At 40.7% G+C, this 18046-nt stretch overlaps 1 protein-coding gene across 1 annotated transcript in view; it reads right to left on the minus strand.

Annotated features, from left to right (window-relative positions):
- Positions 1-16489, minus strand: part of LOC138838565 (DDB1- and CUL4-associated factor 5-like) — a gene marked incomplete at its 3' end in the record, with an annotated part of 26250 nt that extends 9761 nt beyond the window's left edge. Inside the window, exons 1-2 of the mRNA XM_070037979.1 lie at positions 16300-16489; positions 13214-13343 (exon numbers count right to left, since the gene is read on the minus strand). Of these exons, the coding sequence (XP_069894080.1) occupies positions 13214-13343; positions 16300-16474 (305 nt within the window). The remainder of the gene's footprint in view (positions 1-13213; positions 13344-16299) is intronic.
- Between the last annotated feature and the right edge of the window lie 1557 nt (positions 16490-18046).

The following is an 18046-nucleotide window of genomic DNA, read 5'->3' on the forward strand; positions in this document are numbered from 1 at the left end:
CTCAGGGCCTGAGAACTGTCCCTGAGCTTCCTATGCTCAAGGTTAGCACTTTATCACTTGAGCCACAGCACCACTTCCGGCTTTTTCTGTTTATGTGGTACTGAGGAATTGAACCAAGGGCGTTATGCCTGTACCACTAAGCCACATTCCCAGCCTCACATTTATTTCTTATTTGTCTTTTCCATGAAAATCATTCACTCTTAGATCTTTTCTTTGGACATCCCAAGTGCTTAAACAGTGCCATATACATACCAGGCATTTAATAAACAATTGTTGAATGAATGAATAAATTGAGCATAAGCAGCAGTCTATAAAATTCATGTATGTAGATTTAAAAAAAAAAGAAAAAAGCTCTACCAAGGGTCAAATGGCTCCTGACATTTGTCTACTAACAAAATCTAGTCTGAGATATAAATATAGACATACAGAATTCAAGGTCGGCCTAGGCTGTAGCCTAGTAAGACACTGTCTCCCAAAAATACCTGCAATCCTAGCATTTGAGCTCCAGCCAGTCTTAGACTATGTAGTGAGTTTGAGGATGCTAGGGAAACATAGTGAGACTGTTTTGAAGGGACAAAAAATCAAATCAACAAAAGAAAAGCACCTGCTGGGTACCAGTAGTCCATGCTTGTAATCCTAGCTATTTGGAAGGTAGAAATCAGGAAGGTTCCAGTTTTAAGCCAGCTCAGGTAGAAAAGTTCACAAGACCCCAAGTTCTTCTCAACCCAAAGCTGGGTATAGTGGTACATGCCTGTCATCCTAAGCTACATGGGAGGCCGATTGTGGTACCAGGCCAGCCTAGGCATTAAAGTCTAAGACTCCATCTCCATCAGAGGAAAGCTGGATGTAGTAGTACAGGCCTATGATCCCACTAATGACAGAAAGGCTAAAAGTAAGTGAGTCACAGATCAATGTGCGTTTAAGCAGAAAGTAAAACTGTATCCTAAAAATAATCAATAAACAGCCAGGTATTGGTGGCCTATGCCTATAATCCTAGCTACTCAGAAGGTCTCCATCTGAGGATTGAAGTCTGAAGTCAGCCTGGCAGAAAAGTCCATGAAACTCATCTCCAGTTAACAACCAAAAAGCTGGAAGTAGAGCTGTGGCTAGCTACAAACAAAAACACTCAGGGACAGTGTCTTGGCCCCAGCACCAACATAAAAACAAACAAACAAACAAACAAACAATCAGTGAAAAATAGGGCTGGAGATGTGACTCAGTGATACTGCACCAGTCTAGTAAGTATGATGCCCTTAGTTTTAGCCCCAGTAATTCAAAGGAAAAAGGAAAAAAAATAAGCTTAAGAAAGAAAAAGGAGAGAGAAAGGGGTATGTTTTTCAGTCTCTCATCTATTTACTACATTCTCCTTCCCCTCCCATGTTGGTGTGAAGTAATGACCAAGTAAAGCTCTAACCTAAAGCCCAAAGACAGCAGCTCTAAGTGAATTTGGTACTAATTCATTATGAAGCTCTCCGAATAAACCATGCTTCCACTGTATAAAGTAAGCAAAGATGCTAAGTCACTTGAGGTATTTGTATAAAACCCAAAAAGTCAGATATCTAAACTAATAATCTAATCTTTGGGTATACCCTTTATTAAAGAGTACTTTAACCAGTTCCTTAAAGGTTGATTATAACTATAGCTTATACAGGGGCATGAAGTCCTCTAATGGACAAAACTGATTCTATAGCTCCATCGTGTGGCCTAAAAGCTAGAAAGCAACCTAACCAGAATACATACCTTTCTTCTATATAAACTACCTTTCTCCCAGCAATAACCCTTACAACCTCCTCTAAGGATTTTTTCCTTAGATAGATATAACAACTTAATACATGACATTATAAACAGGGATTTGAAATACATAAATGTTATAGAAAAATGGCTTTTGAAAATTCAGACTATATGTAGTCATTCAATATTCACTACGTTTCCATAGAATTCCAAGCATAGTGTCAGGCACTAGAGATCTAAGGTGAAACACAGCCCAGTACTTTAAAATTCACAGTAAAGAAAAATGAGGGAGGAGGTAACAAGCTCGACAAGAAATGTACTCACTACCTTACTCATGTAACTGTAACCCCTCTGTACATCACCTTGACAACAAAAGTAAAATACATTTTAAAAGTTCACAGAAAGGCACAAGTAATTATACAGATTACCACAGATTGCCTCTTTTTGGAGATGCAACCCTTGCACATTGGTAAGGACAAAGACTGGTTTAGACTGTGAATGTGGCTTAGTGATAGAGTGCTTGCCTTGCATGCATGAAGATCTGGGTTTAATTCCTCAATATCACATAAATAGAAAAGGCCAGAAGTGGCTCTGTGGCTTAAGTGGTAGAGTGCTAGCCTGAGCAAAAGAAGCTCAAGGACAGTACCCAGGCCCTGAGTTTAAAGCCCAAGACTAGTGTATGTGTGCGCGCGCGCGCGCGCGCGCGCACACACACACACACACACACACACACACACACACACACACACACACACACACACACACACACACACACACACACACACACACACACACACACACACAGTGGTTAAGGAATTATCAGAGCCTTAAACAAGACCTTGTCAGAGAGAGAGAAAGACAGAGAGAGAGGCAGAGAGACACAAAAACAGAGAGAGACAGAGATTGAGATTCTCCTGTAGTTTTTCTTTTATCCAGTCAAGTAGGCCACATATTTATTCCAGAAAATTTATCTTCTTAGAGCATCACGTATGATAGGTTCTAAAGATACGTTGAGTGAAGACAACAAGAAGCTACTAAAGCTCTTGGACAGGGAAAGAGCAAAAATTATGTTTAAGGATATGTATTATAAGCAACAAGGAAGTTTAAACCTGAGCCAAAAGCTCTTTATGGAGTGAAATGGTTATGAAATGGAGCAGGGGCTTTATGAAATTTAAAAGATGAACCTGGCACTAGCATAGAACAAGGCTGGTTACACTAGAGGAATGGAAAGGCAGAAGAGTTATACAGGATTCAGATTTTAGCCAGGATGATAGTAAGAGTGCAAAGGAGGAAGTTAAGAAAGGAATATAGTGCTAGGGTGAGAAAAGGGCTTTCAACATATGAAACACTTGTATTGGTGTCTATGACAAGGCTAAGGAAGAAAAAAAGAAAGGAGTAGGTAATTAAAAGACATGTCCTCTGACTGAAGCTCAACATCCTGACAACCAAACACTAATAAACCCAGCTTTTCTGTTGTAGGTCTGTAAAACTATCTAAAAGACTAGCTCCCCCGATAGCCTTCTTTTCCTGTTTGTCCCTGCAAGACAGCTCTCTAAAGAGCTGATTCTGTTACCACACTCACTGGAATCACAGGAAAGAAGGTAAGTACTCACTTGAAGCAATAGTGGCCTTAGATTAAAATTAAAAACAAAAAGAAGCAGCCTGTGCCCGTGGCTTACACCTGTAATCCTAGCTACTCAGGAGGCTGAGATCTGAGGATTTTGGTTTGAAGCCAGCCTTGGCAGAAAAGTCCCCATGATGCTTTTATCTCCAATTAACCACTCAAAAACCAGAAGTGGGGCTGTGGCTCAAAGGAGTAGAGCACTAACCTCAGCTCAGGGGCAGTGCCCAGGCCCTGAGTTCAAGCCCCACAACCAACCAAAAAAAAAAAGAAGCTTGTTTTAAGAAGTAACAGAACTGGGTGAAGGTCAGTGGTAGGGTGCTTAACTAGCACACATTGAAGCACTTGGTTCAATCTTCACAAACAAAACAAATAGAAAGGTATATATAACATAGTAAGCTGCACTATTATTCTATGGATAGCCAATAAATTATGTATAGCCAATAAATTTTTCAGTAGGTAAATACCAATGAAACCACTACCCAGGATCAAGATATGACATCAAGCTCAGACAGGTATTCTGACATTTCTACAACCTGCCTGCTTTTGAACATCATATACAAATGGAATCATATTTGTACCTGGCTTTTGTCATTCAATATTCACAGCTGTAAGACTCATCCATGTCAATGTGTTTATCTATAGTTTGTTCTCTTTTATTATGCTGGCACAGTATTTTATTGTACAGTTATTCCATAGTTTACCCATTTTTCCTTAATGGACATTTAGGTTCTTTTCAGCTTTTGGCTATTAGGAATAAAGCAGTCAAGAATACTCTTGGGGTGGTCAGTTGTGGGGCCTGAACTTTGGGCCTGGGCACTATCCCTCAGCTCTTCAGCTCAAGGCTAGCGCTCTATCATTTTGTTTTTGTGGTATTGGAGAATCAAACCCAGAGCTTCATGTATGGTAGGCATGCACTCTATCACTAAGCCACATTTCCAGCCCTCTTTGGTTAAAATATGTACTCATTTCTCTTCTATAGAAAAAGGTAAGACTGCTGAGTCACATATGGTTAGCTTCAGTAGATGACAGTTTTCCCTAACAGTTTCTACCAATTTAGATTTGCCTTGAATATATGAGTTTCATTTGGTCCATACTCTTGTTAACATTACCATTCTTCATTGGCTAACTTGGATAAATTGTTTGGAAAGCACCTGTTTAACATTTCTGCTGGATTTAAAAACAAACTTTTGGCCAAGTGCAAGTGGCTTACACCTGTAATCCTAGCTAATCAGGAGATAAATCTGAGGATCATGATCCAAAGCCAGCCAGGACAATAAAGTCCATGAGACTCTTTCCCCAGTTAACTACCAAAAGCTAAAAGTGGAGCTGTGGCTCAAGTGGTAGAGTGTTATCCTTGAAGAAAAAAGAAAAAAAGCTTAAGGACAGTGTCCAACCCCTGAGTTTGAGTCTCAGTACCAGCATATACACACACACCCCGCGCCACACACACACACACACACACACACACACACACACACACACACACACACACACACACACACACACACACACACACACACACACACACACACACACACACACACACACACACACACACACACACACACACACACGAAAGCTAAATTAAAATCAGGTAACTAGTTGAACACACCTATAATGCTAGCTACTCAGGAAGATTCTGAGGTATGAAGCCAGAATAGGCAGAAAAGTACAGGAGACTCTTATTTTTAATTAACCAACAAAAAGCCAGTAGTGGAACTGTGGCTCAACTTTTACTCAACCTTGAGACAAAAAGCCAAGAGAGAGCAAGAAGCCCTGAGTTCAAGCCCTAGTTATGGCATTTAAATAAAAAAATCTAAATTTTGTTTTACTGATTCATACTTTTGGATACAAATTATTGTACAATATATGTATTATGAGTTTATTAGCTGCTTGGTTTATCTTTTCACTTATTTGTATCTTTGATAAAATTTCATTGGAACCTGGCTCATCAGTATTTTTCTTTTGTGTATATTGCTTCTGGATCTTGTGTAAGATGTGTAAGAAGCTGGGTGCCAGTGGCTCAAATTTGTAATCTTAGTTACTCAGGAGGCTGAGATCATGGTTCAAAACCAGCCCAGGAAGGAGAGTCTGTGAAATTCTTACCTCTACTAAACTACAAAAAAAAAAAAAAAGCCAGAAGTGGAGCTGTGGTTCAATGGTAGAGCACTAGCCTTGAGCAATAGCAGCTCAGGCACAGTGCCCAGGACAGAGTTCAAGCCTCGGGACTGGCACCAGAAAAAGAAAAAGAAAAAAAAAAGTGTGAGAAGTCTTCATTTACTCTGATAACCTTTGTCTATTCTGAAAGGAAGGAGGACTAGATCAAGAGAGACTCTTTTTTTTTTTTTTTGGATCAGTAATGTGGCCTGAACTCTGGGTCTGGGCACTGTTCACAGCTCTTTAGCTCAAGGCTAGCACTCTACCACTTGAGCCACAGTGCCACTTGCAGCTTTTTCTGCTTATGTGGTGCTGAGGAATCAAACCCAGGGACTCATGCATACAAGGCAAACACTCTACCATTGAGTTACCTTCTCCGCCCCGAAAGCCTCATTCTTTTTTTTTTTTTTTTTTTTGGGTCCGGTCATGGGGCCTGAACTCTGGGCCTGGGCGCTGTCCCTCAGCTCTTCAGCTCAAGGCTAGCGCTCTACCACTTGAGCCACAGCGCCAGTTCCGGCTTTTTTCTTTTTGCTTATGTGGTGCTGAGGAATCGAACCCAGTGCCTCTGGTATGCAAGGCATGCGCTCTACCACTGAGCCACCTTCCCAGCCCGCGAAAGCCTCATTCTTTAAACAAACCATGAGCTACCCTCTTCAAGCTTTCGATGTTCAACTTTAGTCTCTAACTTCTCATTATAGAATGAACAACCCTCAAATTAAATGGCAGAGACTGCCTAGCTTGTTCAGAAATAAAGTTACAGTTAATTTGATCTCTGCAAAGGAGGGAGTGGTACAGGAATCAAAGAATAGACATATAATCTAGAGATCCCTAAAGCCAAGTCCTCAGAGAAATTTCCTCTGACAAAAGGAATTTACACTCACTGCCCATCTTCTGATGTGTCATTTATACAACACCTAAAAGCACTATCTTATAACATGAATCATTATAGCGATTCCTGGCTTGCCCTAGTTTTATTATTAAGTGTATAGAACAACACTCTTTAATATCCTTGTCAAAGCAAGACACTGTTACCTGTCACAGAACTAACAGTTCCTGACAGAAGCTAAAAAGAATAGAAGGGAGAGAGGTAATGGGTAAGACAACAGCCTAAACAGTCAAGGAAAAGCATGTGATAAGCACTGTGACAGAAATAGCCGAGGAAACTTTTTCCTGAATCCTCTAGACATTAGTCTTAGTTCTAAAAACTGTTCAAAGGCCAATACAACAGTACAAGCAAGACAAAAAAGATGTTGGCAGCAACTGTGCGGATGATTCCAAACGGACTTAAAAGAAGTAATCTGAATAAAATAAATGACACCTTGTTCAACTATGCAACATATGTAAAGTTATAAATGTGAAATTTTCTTTCTTAGTCAATTCTACTCAAGTTTTCCCTCCCCATGGCCTACTCTTCACCACTAAAATCCCTAAAGCTGACTTTTCTAACTCTAATGTCTATGGAGCCAGGTAGGTAATATGAAGGAAGGGTTGCATCTGTATAAAGACATCAAGGAGTAGTGACACCAAGGCTGGGAATGTGGCTTAGTGGTAGAGTGCGTGCCTAGCACTCAGTACCACATAAACAGTAAAAGTCAAGAAGTGTTGCTGTGGCTCAAGTAGTAGAGTATTAGCCTTGAATAAAAGAAACTCAGGGACCGTTCCCAGGCCCTGATATCAAGCCCTAGGACTGGCAAAAAAAAAAAAAGGAGAAGAGGAAGATGAGAAAGAAGAGGAAGAAGAGGAAGAAGAGGAGGAGGAGGAGGAAAAACAGGAGGGGAGGAGGAGGAGGAGGAGGAAGAGAACCTTAAACACATAGTAATGCTTAAGGCGAACCTCTAACTTAGTTTTGGCTGAGTGTTACCATATGACAAAAAAGGTTGATCTTTTGACTTTTTTTTTTTTTTTTTGTTTTTTGTTTTTTTTTGGGGGGGGGTCCGGTCATGGGGCCTGAACTCTGGGCCTGGGCGCTGTCCCTCAGCTCTTCAGCTCAAGGCTAGCACTCTACCACTTGAGCCACAGCACCACTTCTGGCTTTTTTCTTTTTGCTTATGTGGTGCTGAGGAATGGAACCCAGTGCCTCATGCATGCAAGTCAAGCGCTCTACCACTGAGCCACCTTCCCAGCCCTCTTTTGACTTTTTCAAGAGATGATAAAATTAGTTTTTCTGTATAATTTTCTAAACTGTATTATATCATGTAAACCAAAGTACTGCTGTGGGTTGAATATGGTTCATGGGCAACTGGTGTGTAACTTCTGTTCTAAAACTTCACAGCAATATAAATACAACATGTGAGTTTCTAGGGAGAAAAACAAGAAAATGGTAATCTAGCATGAAGTCAATGAATGGACCATGAGACAGTGAAAGGTGTTAACATTTAGGAATGGACAGTCTAAATAAAGGAAGCAGTCTTTATTTAGATGGACAAGTTTGTACTGGGGAAAATATGACAAAAATTCTGGAAAAATTCTTTCCTTTTTTAATTTCATACACTTTGGGTCTCTTTCTCTTTTTTTCTTTTCTTTCTATGAGGAGACCTAGGTGAAAGAAAACTAAAATATTCAGGGACCCTATTTGATTTAGAAAAAAGGCAAGAATTAACCAACTTATTTCACCTCACTATACCTTAGTATCTTTATCATTAAAATAAAAATACTATAAAATTAAAAAGTAAAAATAAAACTAATAAGCTTTACTTTATAGAACTGTCATAGGATTTAATAAGGTAATTACTCATATTATTGCCATTATCTTAATAATGAGAAGTGAAAGAACTTGCTCACCATCACATAGCTACTGATTTATACTTAGGTTGTACAGTTTCTCATCCTACATTGTAAGCCATGAAGTTCATCTGCCTCCCTTACCTTGCTAGGCTCATTTCTTAATCTGTTCAATGAGGAAATTAGATCAGATGACAAGAGAACTCCTATCTGCTAACATTTTTCTTCTAGCCAGCCTTCTCATCAGCTGAAGCTCAGCTGTTCATAAATCTACAAGCTTCCAAGCTAAAATAAAGTACAACAATATAGCTTAGGTTTGAAATAGGGAAGAAAAAAATACTCAAGAATTGAATTATATGTTGAGTTAAAAAAAGAAAAGTGTTTGGTGGGAAGCCCCTCATTGCTCCAAAGAGATAAGTGTTTCCTAGGAGGCCAGTAGTAGACTCTGAATTCACTCAGAAGTCCATGCATATTATAAGCTTTAAGTCACTTATAAACCTTTTAAGGAAATCACAAATAGCTCTAAACCTAGAATCTTCAGACCACCAAATACTCTTACCCTTTTGGAATCAAGGGTCTCTATAAAAACGCTGGGAAAAAAACCTCCTACATATATTTACTCAGATACATGAGCACACACAATTCTTTTTTTTTCCCCCCCCAGTCATCAGGCCTGAACTCTGGGCCTGGGCACTGTCCCTCAGCTCTTCAGTTCAAGGCAAGTACTCTACCACTTGAGCCACAGTGCCATTTCTGGCTTCTTCTGCTTATGTGGTGCTGAGAAATTGAACCCAGAGACTCATGCATGCAAGGCAAACACTCTACCTCTGAGCCACCTTCCCAGCCCCAGCACACACAATTCTATCTGCAATTATAAGGAAATAAATCCTCTAAAAGCTCTTCCTATGTTTAAGAATTCCTGAAATAGATCTTGTCCTCCTAAGAGATTTGTCTCCCCAAGAGACTCAGACCTTACCCAAGATCTGGATTAGAGTTTCTAGGCAACTGTGCTAGGGAAACAAATTATGTACTAAAACAACATAATTAATTCTACATAGGAAAGACAAAAGGCTCTCCTCCATTCAACTAGTACTGAGGGAATTCAAACAGAAAAGATCTGTAATTTAATCCCCAAACTCCAGTGGATATAAAATTTTAAATGGTTCCAATAATATTTCATATGTGACCCCCCCCAAAGCATCTTGCAAGACATGAGAAGTTTTAAAAAAAAATCCCAGTTTCCACTGAACTGTACTCATCCTCTATTTATTCCAAAACAGATTATGTCAAGTTTGCCAATTAGCCTTATGAAATGACTTTTCTTCCATAAGGACTTTGAAAACTATAGTTTACCCAAGAAGCCACAAAACCTTAGTCATAATTGAAGAAGAAATCAAGACAAGAAGCCATCATTTTTTCCCAGAAGACTAACAACAGTGTATAAGTGCTAGCAAAAAACTGGAGAAATACATAGCTTCAAATATAACTGATAGGTTTGTGAGTTAACAATGTCTTTAGTAGTGGGATCACAGTCTGACCAATTTTTATCAAAAATTTAAAAACAGGCTAGTCGTGACTCACAGCTATAATCCTAGCTACTCAGGAGGCTAAAATTCAGGTTTAAACTGAGGTTTGAAGCTAGCCTAGAGAGAATGCATCTGAAAAATTAACCAGGAAAAAGCTGATCTGGAGACATGGCTCAAGAGACAGAGTGCCAGCTAAACAACCAAGTCAAGTAAAGGTGAGAGGCCCTGTACCTCAGTAGCAGCGTGCACGCACGCACACACGCACGCACGCACGCGCGCATGCACGCACACACACGCGCACGCACGCACACACACGCACACACGCGCACACACACGCACACGCACGCACACGCACGCACGCACACGCACACGCACACGCACACACACACACACACACACACACACACACACACACACACACACACACACACACACACACACACACACACACACACACACACACACACACACACACACACACACACACACACACACACACACACACACACACACACACACACCTCTATAATCCTAATACTCAGGAGGCTGAGGGGGAAGAATCAAGAATTCAAGGCCAGCCTGGTTATAGCAAGACCCTGTCTCAAAACAGAAAAAAGAAAAGTTTGAAACACATACCCTTTGATGCAGCAATTCTCTACAGATATTTTATAAAAGTGGGCCAAAATAGGTACGCAGCAAATTCAATACAGCATTGTTTATAATGGCCCAACACTGGAAACAAGAAAGTTCTGCTAGCTGGACACTGGTGGCTCACGCCTGTAATCCTAGCTACGCAGGAGGCTAAGATTTGAGGATTGTGGTTCAAAGCCAGCCCGGGCAGGAAAGTCTGTGAGACTCTTATCTCCAACTACCAACCAGAAAACCAGAAGTGGTGCTATGGCTCAAGTGGTAGAGCACGGGCTGGGAAGGTAGCTCAGTGGTAGAGCGCTTGCCTTGCATGCATGAGGCCCTGGGTTCAATTCCTCAGCACCACATAAGCAGAAAAAAATAAAAAGCCATAAGTGGCGCTGTGGTTCAAGTGGTAGAGTGCTAGCCTTGAGCTGAAGAGCTGAGGGACAGGTCCAGAGTTCAGGTCCACAACCGGACCCCCCCCCCCCCAAAAAAAAATAAGTGGTAGAGCACTAGCCTTAGCTAGAGCTTAGGGACAGCACCCAGGCCCAGAGTTTAAGCCCCACAACTGACCAAAAAAAAAGAATTCTGTTCTTTTAGGAATGCCACAATGATAGCACATCATGTAAAATGAACCAGTAAATGAAGATATAAAAAGATCTCTCAGATATAACTAGGAAAGAAACTTGAGAACATTAGGTCTTATAACATGATTCCTTCAGTGTAAAATTTTTAAATGATCCATATACAGCCTGGTATCTGACTCAAATTATGTTCTAGAAAGATATGTAAGAAACTGCTCACTGTAGTTATCTTTAGAAACAGTGACCATAGAGCTCAGGCAAAAGAAACAGACTGATATAAAAACATCCAAAATCATCTAAGAAATAGAGATAATCTGAAGATAGAACCAATCCTCAGTTAGGAGCCTGTGCCCTCCTCTACCCCTTCCTTGGCATGTCACCCCTCCATGTAGACTTGAAATTGCTCCCAAATATCCTCCTTCCCCTCCCCTACTACTTAGGAGACATGAAGATGTTGTGTGCTTTAAAATTTTTTGAAGAATGAAACTAAGTTGTGTGAGAAGACAAGAGGTAAGGGGAAAATGGCCCCTCAACACACAGCTGGAACCTAGTAAGGAAACTGGAGGAGAAAAGGGAGAACTAAAACAATCTCTTCTCAAGACACTTCACTCAAGCTTTCCTCGGGCAATGGATAGCTCAGTACCCTACTCCAACTGCTAGCTATTGACTGTGACTGTAAGTGAGGAGAAAGCTAGTTAGCTAGGCTAACTATGGGCTAACATAGTTACTTCAATTCTGTCTTTTATGATATAGATGAGTCAGAAGAGTTGTTCCTGAACAGCTTGAAGAGGCAGACAACACTACTGCTGAACCTACAGATTGTTGCTATCTTCTTCACAGATAGCAAACCTCCATAAGCACACAATGTAAAGGCACATTGAGGGGGTCTGCCTCAACATGCAACAGCCAGGTGTTATATGCAACAGAGAAGGCTGAAAAAAATCTCTGCTGCCCTGTGGGGCCTCAGAGAGTCCTGCTCGACAGGGTTGGGCTACACAGGTCTGCTTTTCCAGCCACTCTGACTGCCCATTGGACCATATAGGACTAAATCAAGGAAGATAATCCTCTGTATTTAACTGCTTCGTTTATCTGATGCCCATAAGCCCATGAAATAAATTATAACCTTCTTTCCTTTCCATGACAGTCTTCTGAAACACTGCTTTACAAAGGGTAAATTATATCCATCTAGAATTTCCAGAGGAGCTAGCTCTCTTTAAAGCAAGAATAGCTTTACCTACAGGTAACCATAAAAATTCCTTCAGAATTTAAGGAACACAAAGAGCCTCTTTCTTGCCTCCATCCTCAAATCCTTTAAAAATGACACGAAGTGCCGGGTGATGGTGGCTCACGCCTGTAATCCTAAGCTACTCAGGAGGCTGAGATCTGAGGATCACGGTTCAAAGCCAGCCCGGGCAGGAGAGACCGTGAGACTCCTATCTCCAATAAACCACCAGAAAACCGGAAGTGGCGCTGTAGCTCAAGTGGTAGAGCACTCGCCTTGAGCTGAAGAGCTGAGGGACAGCGCCCAGGCCCAGAGTTCAAGCCCCACGACCGACAAAAAAAAAAACAAAACAAAACAAAAAAAAAATGACACAAAGTTCTCCATTGATGCTTCACATTATCAGGTCAGAATTGGCCTGTTTAGGTAGTACTTGTTTAATAATGAAAAGAGGAAAAACAGATTAGATCCCTAACACCATGGCACACTAACTCTTCATCTTATACTGTTGTAGTCAATAATGCTTTGAGAAACTGAAAAAAGCAAACAAATATCATTTCTAAAAAATGTATTGAACTATAATATATAATTTCCATATAATTTTGAGCTCACAATTCTTCTGAAGCCCATTTAGGAACCCTCTCCAGTCTGGGACTAAGAGCCTATAGCTAAGAAGGAATAAATTTGGCAAATGTTTCCAAGAGCTCCTGTGCATGTGGGGAATGAGGGATCTCAAGAAAGAGAGTTCTCTCTATACTTCAGACTACTGCCTAGAAGTGACCCTATCTAGAGTCCACATTGAAAAGTATGACTCACCCTCAACAAGAAGTATGAATTATTTATTATTCATTCTCTCTCTGCTTAGAAATAGATTCTCCTGGCTTCAGAGAAGCAGAACATGTTAACCGATGACCAACTGAGATCATCTACCAAACAGGTTCTGACACTTGCTGGTTAATCACACTACCTGAGGAATGAGGAGAAGGAAAATCTGAACACTTTATGAATCAAGGGGGCTCACCTCTGAGGTTTTCGAATATCCCAGAGTCCAACTCCTTCCTTTGAATTGGCTGTGGCCAACAACCTGGGTTCCACTGGGTTAAACATGACACTGTGAAAGGCTGATGGATAGTTTGCCAGACAGAAGGGCTCTGTGAAAAAGACAAATTATGATCAGTTCATTCCAGGTACCTTTGGGTCAGTAGCAGGCAGAAGATGAGCAAAGAGGATGAGTGCAAGTAGGAGCAAACTCTTTAATAACCCACAACCTGGAAGGGGAAACAAAGGAGGAGGCTACAATGCTTGATAAGAAATGTACTCATTATCTTGCCCATGTAATTGTAACCCCTCTGTACAGTATTTTCACAATAAAAAATAAGTAAATTTTTTTTAAAAAATTAAAAAAAAAAACCCACAACCTCAAAAACAAAAAAAATAGGGTTGGGAATGTGGCTTAGTGGTAGAGTGCTTGCCTAGCATGCATGAAGCCCTGAGTTCCATTCCTCAATACCACAAAAACAGAAAAACCCAGAAGTGGTACTGTGGCTCGAGTGGTAGAGTGCTAGCCTTGAGCACAGAGAGGGTCAGGGACAGAGCCCAGGCCCCAAGTTCAAGCCCCAGGACCAGCAAAAAAGAATGGAAGGAAGGAGGGGAGGGAGGGAGGGAGGGAGGGAGGGAGGGAAAAAAATAACCCACAACCTCAATGTAACATACCCCACCAGGCACCCTTCCCTCAAGGTCCTCCCAGTCCTGCACATATTTTTATCGTGTAGAAAGTCTGAAAACAGTAACTTAAACATGTTTGACCAAATTTTAAATCATAATACTCAGAAAACTATATAATACCTGAAAGGAGGAAGCTGTTTTATAGTAGTAAAACTAAATTCCACAGGGAGCTGAAAAAGTTTACAATCCATTTCCAGTAGATTATATTACACCTTCAACCTAAATGTATTACATAAAATTCTAAGTTTTATACTGCAAATCAATTTAATGAAGACAAAGCAAAACAGAGAAAATACTAAGATAAGGTAAAACAATGGTGCAGTTTTCTCTTCTGATTCACAATGTTCCCTAAATGGCTAATTCCTTAAATGGCTCCCTAAATTCCTAAGTGTTGAATTTTTATGATTTGATTCACTATTAGAATTTTTTTAAGTTGTATATGGTAGTACATATCTATAATTCTAGCACTCAAGAGGCTGTAAGGTAAGAGGATCATAAGTTAGAGGCTATAGTCTGAGCTTTGTCAAAAAAAAATGTTTATGATTAAAACCAGGGCTGGGAATGTGGCTTCCTGGTAGAGTGCTTGCCTCATATGCATGAAGCCCTGGGTTTGATTCCTCAGTAGCACATAAACAGAAAAAGCCGGAAGTGGTGCTGTGGCTCAAGTGGTAGAGTAAAAGCCTTGAGCAAAAGAAGTTCAGGGATAGTGCCCAGGTCCTGAATCCAAGCCTGAGGACTGACAAAAAGAAAGAAATAAAAGCAGGGCTGAGAAGCTGTCTCAGTGTTAGAGTGCTTGCCTTGCATGCATGAGGCCCTAGGTTCAATTCCTCAGCACCACATAAGCAGAAAAAAGCCAGACGTGGCACTATGGCTCAAGTGGTAGGGAGCTAGCCCTGAGCTGAAGAGCTGAGGGGCAGTGCCCAGGCTCAGAGTTCATCCCCCACAACTGACTAAATAAATAAATAATTTAAAAGCTCAATACTTGAACTTAACATGCATCTAACCAATTCCTAGTCAACTTCACTTAGCACTCCTACATTCCTCTACATAAATTAGCAGGCTCCAGATGAAGAAGAAACCAGTTTGCTACCTAGAAGCACATATTTTTGTGGAAGCATTTTAGAGTCAAAGACAGCACCTCTCCATCTATGATTAACATATGTAGTCCTGCCCAGGACCTTGACAGCTGAAGAACTCTCAGCAATCAAACAGACAAAGGACAATCAAACCTACTATATACACAAAGAACCATAGCACTGTTTGCTGCAACCAGGCCTGCCTGACCTAAGGACAAGCTTCTCTGAACACTAATAATGAGGATAGCTCAACATGTTAAATGCCTAAAATATGGAAAAAACAAAAGTCTTAGATCCCACAGGCAGGATGGTAACTGTGTACACAGGTGTGACTGATTATTTGAAGCCACACTAAACCTGGAGGTGGTAATGGTGGTGGCAAGAGGGTGGTACTGGAGGAAAGAGCCTCTGAAGACTGAGCTACAGAGAGAAATCTCTCTACAGGAAATGAGCTTCTCTGAGAAGATATATTTCCTGAAGAACATTAGTAAAGAAAGTCAACAAAACAAGTTCTTCATTTCACATTTAAGAGACAGAAAGAAAACAATGGAAGAGATGCTCAGTGACAATTCCCCTTACAAGGTGCTCTGCCATCTTTCTATAATCCTATGCAGGTGTAAGGTGAAGTTCTGTGGGCTTTTTTTAAAAAACAAAGAACCAGACCACTACTATATCTGCAAAAATGTGCACAGCATCCTCATTCTCTGTAAATAATCAGCAGTTCGTATGTGTCAGTAACACACAGAGCTGGCCCCTAGTGGCCAGTCTTTGTGGTGAGGCACCACAACTTTTGTTCCTAAGGGTACAAATCACCAGATCAAAGAGTTTGTGGACTTTCTTGCTGCTCTTTTCTAGCTCTCTCTGCTTTCTCTCTGCTCTAGCTCTTTCCTCTCTCTTTCCTCTCTTTCCCAGCTCTCTCTCATTCCCAGGCCTTTCCCAGCCACGTGGAGTGCCAACCTTGCCTGGTCCCAGCAGGTCTATAAACCTATCCCTTACCTGAATACCACGTGCGTGCTGCTGTTCTTACTCGCCTACCTCTTTTTAAAAACCTAACACTTAATATATACTAAATACAAAAGGAACTCAATAAATATTTGATTATAAAAAAAAAAAGTTTGTGGAGATTCACAGGTGGTTGGAGAAGAGATCGCAAAGATGCCCCACTTCTGACAATTTAGGGTAGGAGCTAAGCCACATGTCTTACATTTCCTCTGACATCCAGACAGGTAATAAACTGAATCTGCAATAAACTTGACATCAAACTACTCAACATTTAATGCAATAACCTTTGATAAAGTGTCCCTACCTCCATGGGGAGACTCCCGGATGTCCCAAATGAGAACCCGGCCATCGTCTGAGGAGCTGGCAAAAATGTTGTCATTCACTGGGCTCACTGACAAGCCATATACTGCATCTTCATGAGCAAAAACATCCAAAGTCTCACTGCTGAGAAAGAGAAAGCAAAAGAGGCACACAGGCATCTAGATATATATAAACAAAGCATAAAGTCCCAGCCCAAGTTACGTAGGGTGCGGTTACTTTCATTCCCAGGAGTAAGTTGATCTAGTTAAATTAAAAGGATATTATATTTCCTAAAAAGTCAGTACTCGATTTTCAAATAAAAAATATATACACACATATATACACATGTGTGTACTACATATCATACAATGCATAATGTATATAAAAGCATATTAAATATATTTCAAAACTTTCACACTAAATACAAATATTTTAAAGTGATTCAGCAGATGCGATGGCTCACACCCATGATTCCAACTATTTGTGAAAAGGACACTGTGAGCCAGGCGCTGGTGGCCTAGCTACATGTAATCCTAGCTACTCAGGAGGCTGAGATCTGAGGATCACAGTTCAAAGCCAGCCCAGGCAGGAAAGACCATGAGATTCTTGTCTCCAATTATCCACCTAAAAAGGGGTAAGCACTAGCATTAATCAAAACCTCAGGGACAGCACCCATGCCCTAAGTTCAAGCCCCACAACCAAAAAGAAAGAAAGAAAGAAAGAAAGAAAGAAAGAAAGAAAGAAAGAAAGAAAGAAAGAAAGAAAGAAAGAAAGAAAGAAAGAAAGAAAGAAAGAAAGAAAGAAAGAAAGAAAGAGAGGAGAGAGAGAAAGAAAGAAAGAAAGAAAGAAAGAAAGAAAGAAAGAAAGAAAGAAAGAGAGGAGAGAGAAAGAAAGAGGAGAGAGAGAAAGAAAGCAAGAGGAAGGAAGGAAGGAAGCAGCAAGAAAGCAAGAAAGCAAGAAAACAGAAAAAGAGAAGAGAAGAAAAGAAAAGAACAGGACGTTGGAAGGATTGCATTTGAGGTTAGCTAAGGCAGAAAAGTTAGAGACTACATCTTAACCAGTAAGCTAAGAGGTAATACACACTTGTATAGTCCAGCTACGTAGGAAGAACAGAAGATTATAGTCTGAGATCAAACATAAGACCCTATCTTGAAAAATAACTGGAGGTGTAGCTCAAGAGGTAGAATGCATGAGGCCCTGAGTTCAAAGCACAGTACTGTTTTTCCCCCCACCCCCAACAACAACAACAACAAAAATGCAGTCTGGTACAATACAGTAAGAATTCAATAAATATTACCTATTACTATTTCTACTACTAAACACTATTTCCCTTCACCTTTTGATCTCTTTAAATTTTTACCTAAAACTAATTTCATATCAACTTTTTTTTGAGCTGGTGCTGGGACTTGAACTCAGGGGCTAGGCACTGTCCCTGAACTTCTTTGGCTCAAGGCAGGCACTCTACCACTGGAGCCATAATGCCACTTCCAGCTTCTTTTGAGTAGTTCATTGGAGATAAGAGTCTCATGGGGCCAGACACTGGTGGTTCATACCTATAACCCTAGCAACTCAGGAGGATGGGATCTAAGAGTTGAAGTTCAAAGCCAGCCCAGGCAGGAAAGTCCATGAGACTCTTCTTGGGGTTTTTTTTTGGCCAGTCCTGATGCTTGACTTCTGGGCCTACACACTGTCCTTGATCTTCTTTTTGCTCAAGGCTAGCACTGTACCACTTGAGCCAGTGTGCCAGTGTT

Source organism: Dipodomys merriami, unplaced genomic scaffold, assembly GCF_024711535.1.
Source record: "Dipodomys merriami isolate MVZ:Mamm:240054 unplaced genomic scaffold, mDipMer1.0.p SCAF_2827, whole genome shotgun sequence".
Taxonomy (NCBI): domain Eukaryota; kingdom Metazoa; phylum Chordata; class Mammalia; order Rodentia; family Heteromyidae; genus Dipodomys; species Dipodomys merriami.